This window comes from Rattus norvegicus, chromosome 18 (genome assembly GCF_021556685.1).
Source record: "Rattus norvegicus strain SHRSP/BbbUtx chromosome 18, alternate assembly SHRSP_T2T, whole genome shotgun sequence".
Classification (NCBI taxonomy): Eukaryota; Metazoa; Chordata; class Mammalia; order Rodentia; family Muridae; genus Rattus; species Rattus norvegicus.
The window spans coordinates 56,416,647-56,425,350 of NC_141551.1; the positions used below are offsets into that span (position 1 = coordinate 56,416,647).

General features: G+C 49.8%; 1 protein-coding gene across 1 annotated transcript; it reads left to right on the top strand.

The window, feature by feature from the left end:
* The first annotated feature begins 855 nt into the window (after positions 1–855).
* Positions 856–8,471, top strand: Arsi (arylsulfatase family, member I). Its single transcript, NM_001047881.2, is given in 2 exon segments — positions 856–1,422; positions 6,285–8,471. Coding segments are annotated over 2 exon segments (1,722 nt in total). The 5' UTR covers positions 856–1,111; the 3' UTR covers positions 7,696–8,471.
* The last annotated feature ends 233 nt before the right edge of the window (positions 8,472–8,704 follow it).

The following is an 8,704-nucleotide window of genomic DNA, read 5'->3' on the forward strand; positions in this document are numbered from 1 at the left end:
ACCTTCTCAGAGGGAAGTTGGCCCAGGTGACTCCAGGAGTCCATTAACTCATTCTTCCATTGCACTCATTCAAACAACAGGGTTGAGAACAGTGTTGAGCTCTTACTGTGCATGGAGGGAACCCATGGATATAAGATGTATACAGCACCTCTGCCGTCTAGACCTGGGCGTGCACCCTAAGCACCTAAGCTAAGGTGTGATGTGAGGAAGATAAGAAGTGAAGGGAAGGGAAGCTGGCAGAGCCAGAAGGAAGCTGCCACTCAAGAAATACGTCGCTCTGTGATTTAGCAGAGCGAGTTCCGTGTCATCTCAGGACCTTGGTCTCTCCATCTCTAGAAATGACCTAGTTGGCTCGGAAAATGAACTAGACTTTTCTAGGGCTGGCATTCATATGCTAAGACTCCATGATCAAGGAATGTCTGGCCGGACTATTCCGGAATTGTTCCACTGAATTCCAAGCAATCCCCCTCCCTTCTCTGGAGTCCCGGCCAGGAGCAGGCCTTAGAACTAGCGGCCACAGCGGGTCTGGGCTGCTTGCCTGGGGGCGGGGCCTTTTTCGGCGTCCCACCCCTCCACCTGGGGCTCAGCCGGGCAGATGTTACAACTTTTTCGCAGGCTCTTGGGCTGTGTCCCTTCCCAGACCCGCCCAGCCCGTGTCTCCCTCCCCTTCCCCCTGTGGGGTCCTGCCCACCTCCCAGCCTGAAGCACTGCTTTGCGGGGACACCGGGCGGGGTCAGAAGCTCAGCTAGGGGAATTGGGGATCGGGGGAGGGAGGAGAAATGGAAAGCAGAAGCGAGGGAAATTAAGAAGCGGGAGGGATCGGGGTAAAAGGGAAGCAGAGAGTCCGGGGATGGTGGAGAACACTTTTGGGAAGCTTCCACTCCACGACTCGGGCTGGCCCGTCATAGTTGGGGGAGAGGGAGCGGGGGCTGCGGGAGGAGGCTCGGCGCGAGCCTGACCTTCCCGGAGCGCCCTGCTGCAGGGCCTCGGATCCTGGACGAGACCCCCGGGGGCTCTCACTGCATCCAGGCGAGCGGGTGGGCAGGCGTTGCGCCCCTAGCGCGGCCGGCTCTAGGTCCTGGGAGCCCCGCTCGCCCAGTCCGGCGTCGCGATGCATGCCCTCTCAGGATTCTCTCTTGTCAGCCTACTCAGTTTGGGCTACCTGTCCTGGGATTGGGCCAAGCCCGGCCTTGTGGCTGATGGGCCTGCCGAGGCTGAGGATCAGCCTTCGGCGGCTCCACCGCAACCTCCACACATTATCTTCATTCTCACCGATGACCAAGGGTACCACGACGTGGGATACCATGGCTCAGATATTGAGACCCCAACGCTGGACCGGCTGGCAGCTGAGGGCGTCAAACTGGAGAATTATTACATCCAACCCATATGTACGCCTTCGAGGAGCCAACTCCTCACTGGCAGGTAGGCATGGCCCAGACCCGTGGCACACCCAGTTGGTAGGTTACAAGCCCTGCAGAACAGCTCTCTCAGCATGGACCTGAGAAACACGTGTTACTGACTAGCTTTACCTGCAACATCTGTTAGGTCATCTATAAGTCCCTTGCCTTCTTTGAGCCTCTGTTTCCCCAACTCTCATATTTCAAGGCTTCTGATCATCTTTGAGACCTTCTCGAGTTCCACGGTTTGTTCCTTTGTTTAATTAGAGGAATCTTTGACTCTCATTTTGAGTTCTGTGTATATCGACAGACATAGAATCAGTTCAAAAGTCACTTAACTCAGTATCCTGGTCCATAAAATGGACTGAAGGACAGTTTCTATCCTGAGAAGGAATAATGAAAGATGAATGAATTATATGTAACTTGCCTGGCTGTCAATAAATGACAGCCTCTGTCTGTATTACTGGAAAGATTTTGGTTCTATGCTGTTGATAGCTCCATTTGGGAGAAAACCAAGGAGCTAGTAAGATGCAGAGACCTGTAGTCTGAGACTGGTTGCTTCACTTCTCCAAATCTCCACATTTTTTCATCTGAAGAATCCTCCCAAACTGTCTGAAGAGACCCCAGGAGTGTTGTGTCCTCTGTAGGGGGCTGCTCCCTGGTGGGACTGGGGATTACCAGAGTAAAGGCTGGAAACAGAAGTTTGTGGAAGGCAAACTCCTTTTACTTAGAAAATCCCTGGGTTGGGCCGAAGCTAATCCTCTTTGGAGAGAGGCCATCAAGCTTTGGGATCACTACTGAGATCTCAGGATCATGGCCCATCTCTCTCTGTTTCCTGGGTGGGACAATGAGGCATGGAATCAGGGAGAGGCAAGCTTGATGCTTCTGCCCAACTTTAGAGTCTTGTGAAAGAGAGGGTTGCGAAGTCAGATGCTGGGCTGGCAGCATGAAGCCTTTTCTCTTTCCACCTGTATTCTGTCTGCCTTTAGATCCAGGGAATGTGAAGAAGGAGGGGGTGGGGAGAGGTGGGAGGTTTGTGTTGCAGATGTGGCTTGGTAGTGGTGGCAGACCCTGGCATGGGACAGTGGCTAACACCCCTCCCCCCACAAGAGGGAGGACAATCTGCATTTTGAGTTTTCCAGTTGATGTTTCTCTCCCCAGATTGATGTGACTTTGGTAAGCTGCTGAATGGGCATTTAGCGCAGCGCTCCAGGCTCTCACTGGTGAAATTAACAGAGCATTACAGGGCTAGCCAGTGTCTGCCCTCCACCCTCTGCAGCTACCTCTGCCTCCCGGATGCTTACTCCATGGCTTGGCATTTGCTTATGCAGCCAGTCCTGTTTGGTGTTGTTGGAGAGAGCCAAAGTTTCTTACGTTCGTTACTCACTGACAAATGGACTTTGGCAAGACTTAGCTGGCCCACCCACATTACAAATCCATGCTTCAGGCACCCCACCCTTAAGTGGAGACACTCAGCTGGGATTCTTCGCCTTACGGTGCTTCTCCTGTCAGTTCCAATCATCTCTCGGCTTGCCCAAGACCTGGAGAAGCTGTATCATTCACAGGTTTTGTGTATGAGTTGAATAGACCTGGGTCTAAAGCAGTTCTACTGTTTTGCCAGCTGTCTGACTTTTGGTCACATGCTACACTTTGGAGGCTTCCGTTATTTGTAGAATGGAGATTATGGTAATATTTCGTACATGTTTTACAAGAGAGGTTTAGGTTGGTGAGATGTCTTAGCAGGTACAAGTGCTTCCTGGGTAAGCCTGGTAACCTGAGTTCAGTTCCTGGAATCCACTATGGAAAGAGAGCTGAGCCCAGAAAGCGGCCCTCTGACTTGACATGGGCATGTCTTGCCTTGAGTAGGCCCAAACTCATGCACGTATAACACACACACACACACACACACACACACACACACACACACCCCTAATAATAAATAAATAAATACAATTAAAAACAAAAAGGAGGCTTAATAGTGCAGGTCTGTAATCCTGTGAACTATTTAGGAAACTGATATAGGAAAATTGAGAGTTCAGTGCTGTAGCCTGAGTTACAGAGTTCATTCAAAGTCACCTTGTGAGGTTCTGGGTTAAGATAAAAAGTAAAACAAACAAAAAAAAAAAAGAGCTGGGGATACAATACAACTAAATGGTAGAGTGCTTACAGAGCATGCTCAAAGCTGGAAGTTCAACACACACACACACACACACACACACACGCACACACACACTCACTCACTCACAGTCACTGGGTTCAGGGAGAATTAAATGAGATAATGCCCTCTGTGGCCCAAAGTCTTAAGAATGGCCTTAAGATAAGGAAAACAGTCTGTGTCAAATACCAGACTAACTCAGCTGCCTAGGGGCAAGGACAGGTGTGTGGAATTCTAACTCCCTTGTGACATTCCAGGTGGCTTTACTTGCTACTATTAAAGACACTTCAAGCAGATCTCAGCAGCAGAAGATGTGGTACAAATGTATAAAGGAAACTCAGGAACCCGCAAGGCATCCACTACTACATTGGTCTGAGGGAGGGCTTGAGCTCATAGCAGGTGTGGGTAGAGGGGAGTGCTGGTCTCAGAAAGTCTGGGAGCAGGGCAGCTCTCAGGGATTTCCCATTCCAGACAGCTCACTCAAACTTGCAAACATCAACTGGTCCCAGGAGGGAGGAGGGAGGCAGACTACTTTTGAAAACGCTGCTGCTCTGAGTGTTTGGTTCTGTGTTCAGGTCTCCGCGCTGCCCTACTGCTGAGTGACCTTGAGCAAAGCCCCTTCTGCCCTCTGACCTTTGTTGGTGCTTTTTTCTTTTCTTTTTTAAATTGATGAAAAAAACCAAAAGAGGATTTAGTTCACTTCTGGCTTCCAAACCCTCTGAATTAATTCATTCATCATTCATTCATTCATTTATTCATTTGTTCATTCCACTAGTAAATGAGCAAGCTTTAAATATCACTGAGGTATTAGGAATACAATGACAATCCTATTCTATATCTCTGGGCCCTAGAACATAGACAATTGTAATCCTAGGGCCAAGTAGACTGTGAAGGTGTGTACCAAGTCCCTGCTGCAGGAAAGGAAGAAACAATGTAACAACTCACTCTCTCTTAGAACCCAGAAACAATATAACAACTCTCTCCCTTAGAACCCAGAAACAATGTAACAACTCACTCTCTCTCTTAGAACCCAGAAACAATGTAACAACTCACTCTCTTAGGACCCAGAAACAATGTAACAACCACTCTCTTAGGACCCAGAAATAATGTAACAACTCACTCTCTCTCTTAGAACCCAGAAACAATGTAACAACTCACTCTCTTAGGACCCAGAAACAATGTAACAACTCACTCTCTCTCTTAGAACCCAGAAACAATGTAACAACTCACTCTCTCTCTTAGGACCCAGAAACAATGTAACAACTCACTCTTTCTCTTAGAACCCAGAAACAATGTAACAACTCACTCTCTCTCTTAGGACCCAGAAACAATGTAACAACTCACTCTCTCTCTTAGAACCCAGAAACAATGTAACAACTCACTCTCTCTCTTAGAACCTAGAAACAATGTAACAACTCACTCTCTCTCTTAGGACCCAGAAACAATGTAACAACTCACTCTCTTAGGACCCAGAAACAATGTAACAACTCACTCTCTCTCTTAGAACCCAGAAACAATGTAACAACTCACTCTCTCTCTTAGAACCCAGAAACAATGTAACAACTCACTCTCTCTCTTAGGACCCAGAAACAATGTAACAACTCACTCTTTCTCTTAGAACCCAGAAACAATGTAACAACTCACTCTCTCTCTTAGGACCCAGAAACAATGTAACAACTCACTTTCTCTCTTAGAACCCAGAAACAATGTAACAACTCACTCTCTCTCTTAGAACCTAGAAACAATGTAACAACTCACTCTCTTAGAACCCAGAAACAATGTAACAACTCACTCTCTTAGGACCCAGAAACAATGTAACAACTCACTCTCTTAGGACCCAGAAACAATGTAACAACTCACTCTCTCTCTCTTAGGACCCAGAAACAATGTAACAACTCTCTCTTTCTTAGAACCCAGAAACAATGTAACAACTCACTCTCTCTCTTAGAACCTAGAAACAATGTAACAACTCACTCTCTTAGGACCCAGAAACAATGTAACAACTCACTCTCTTAGGACCCAGAAACAATGTAACAACTCACTCTCTCTCTCTCTTAGGACCCAGAAACAATGTAACAACTCTCTCTCTCTCTTAGGACCCAGAAACAATGTAACAACTCACTCTCTCTCAGTGAGTTGTGAGAGACTACAGACAGGAGTACAGGGTCTCATGTACCCGGGCTCTGTGCTAAGTTTATAGCTTAGAGCTCAGGGATTCACTCAGGTTTGGAGTCTGTGTTGGAATGCAGAGCCTGCTCTTCCTACTAGCCATGTGAGTCACTGAGCTTTAACGGTTCCTTATTTGGGAGGTGGGAATAATAATATGTACGTCCTAGTTTGCGGTGAGGATTTGGAGAGCCGATTCAAAGGGACCGTGATGCTGAACACACAGCAAGAGCTTTGTGTTAGCTCTTGTGGCTGTCATGCTCAAGCCTGCCTCGACTCTTCATGCACCAGCTTCCTGGCTGTGAGGTCCTGGGCAGTGGCTTCACTGTTCTGAGTATTCCATCTCACCTATAACTTGGCATACCTACCTGCCCCCCAGATGTGATAATTTGAGGTAAAGTAGTGTAGGTGCTTAGCTCTCTGCCAGTATCTGTTGCTTTTGTTACTCTTCTGGCTGGTGTCACTGGACTAGGGTCCATCTCAGGGTACACTTAGAGGTTGCTTATTGAGAGCACTGTGGTCTGTAGCTCACTTTTGTTTCCCCTATATCAATCTCTCACCCCCAGGTACCAGATCCATACAGGACTACAGCACTCCATCATCCGCCCACGGCAGCCCAACTGTCTGCCTCTGGACCAGGTGACGCTGCCCCAGAAGCTACAGGAAGCAGGCTACTCCACCCACATGGTGGGCAAGTGGCATCTGGGTTTCTACCGGAAGGAGTGCTTGCCTACCCGCAGGGGCTTTGACACCTTCCTGGGTTCCCTCACAGGCAATGTGGACTATTACACCTATGACAACTGTGATGGCCCAGGGGTTTGTGGTTTTGATCTGCATGAGGGTGAGAGTGTGGCCTGGGGGCTCAGCGGCCAGTACTCCACTATGCTCTATGCTCAGCGTGCAAGCCACATCCTGGCCAGCCACAGTCCCCAGAAGCCCCTCTTTCTCTATGTGGCCTTCCAGGCAGTACACACACCCCTACAGTCACCTCGAGAGTACCTCTACCGCTACCGCACAATGGGCAACGTAGCGAGGCGCAAGTACGCAGCCATGGTGACCTGCATGGATGAAGCTGTGCGCAACATCACCTGGGCTCTCAAGCGCTATGGTTTCTATAACAACAGTGTCATTATCTTCTCCAGTGACAACGGTGGCCAAACCTTCTCAGGGGGTAGTAACTGGCCCCTTCGAGGACGAAAGGGTACTTACTGGGAAGGAGGTGTGAGGGGGCTGGGTTTTGTCCACAGCCCACTGCTCAAGAAAAAAAGACGGACCAGTCGGGCCTTGGTCCATATCACAGACTGGTACCCAACACTGGTGGGTCTGGCAGGTGGCACTACATCCGCTGCTGATGGACTTGATGGCTATGACGTGTGGCCAGCCATTAGTGAGGGCCGGGCCTCACCACGCACAGAGATCCTACACAACATTGACCCCCTCTACAACCATGCCCGGCATGGCTCCTTGGAGGGTGGCTTTGGCATCTGGAATACAGCAGTGCAGGCTGCTATCCGAGTCGGAGAGTGGAAGCTCCTCACTGGAGACCCAGGTTATGGTGACTGGATTCCACCTCAGACACTGGCCTCCTTCCCTGGCAGTTGGTGGAACCTAGAGCGGATGGCCAGCATCCGCCAGGCTGTGTGGCTCTTTAACATCAGTGCTGACCCTTATGAACGAGAGGACCTAGCTGACCAGCGACCTGATGTAGTCCGCACCCTGCTGGCTCGCCTGGCTGATTATAACCGTACTGCCATCCCTGTGCGTTACCCAGCTGCGAACCCTCGGGCCCATCCTGACTTTAATGGGGGTGCTTGGGGACCCTGGGCCAGTGATGAGGATGAAGAAGAGGAGGATGAAGAGGAGGAAGGCAGAGCTAGAAGTTTCCCCCGGGGTCGACGCAAGAAGAAATGCAAGATTTGCAAGCTTCGATCTTTTTTCCGTAAACTCAATACCAGGCTGATGTCCCACCGGATCTGATGGCTTGGGGTGGCAGGGAATCTCAGTTCCCCTCAGATACTGTCCCTTTGCTGGTTCTCAGGGAGAAGGCCAGGGTCAAGTCTTCATCTGCAGGCATGTGGAGGAGGGAGGGCACAGAAGCCCTCAGCTGATTAGGGTGGGATTTGTGGTAGGGCACAAACCAGGCTGGGATGCCTGAGTCACGGTCCTGCCTCTCTCTTGATGTGTTTGTTCTTTGCCCTCAGGTTACCTATAGCAGCATTCTGCCTCAGTCTCACCCCTAAGATGAGCTCTGGTGACTTTAGAACTCCAGTATACACCTGTGTCTGGGGCCATGGCTGACCTTGCCACCTTCCAGAGGACATGAGTCCATGACCTTTTTTTCAGGTTTCTGTGGTGCTCTTAGATATCAGCTGGAGTAGAGGCAGCTGGCTGCTCTGTTGAACAACTCAATGAGAATGGACAGTGTAGGCTCTGAGGATCTTTAGATTCCTGGAGCCTCAAGACTTGGGAGACTAGTAGAACTCTTTTTGTCCCCAGTGTCAGGGGAAACTGGCTGGGCCCTGAGCCGCTGCATAGAGAGGGTGGGGAAAACAGCTATGAAAGGAGCCTTTGATTTGGCCTTGAACACAGTTCTTCCCCACAGGGCCTTGATTTCCCTACTTGCAAAAGCATAGGGAAATGTTAGCCCCGGCCCTGCCTACCTCACGGTGCTTTAGAAAACTGGCCAAGCTGATGGTTGTGGAGGAGCCTGTGAACTTGATTAAAGTGCCGTTACCCAATGGCAAGAGACGCTGGTCTGCGTGTGTGCCTGTGTGTCCTGGGGACCTGTGAGAGCTCACTGCTAGCAGAGGGAATAAGAAGGAAGGAAGGTCCTACTAAGGTTCACTATGTAGCTGCAGGTAAACCCCTGACCCTCTTTGGGTCTCAGTGTTTCTCTACACACAGTGAATGATTCAAGAGTCCTTACTACAGGTGGTTCTGGGCACCCCTGTGCACAATTGCATCTGGGGGTGGGGGCATAGGCTCA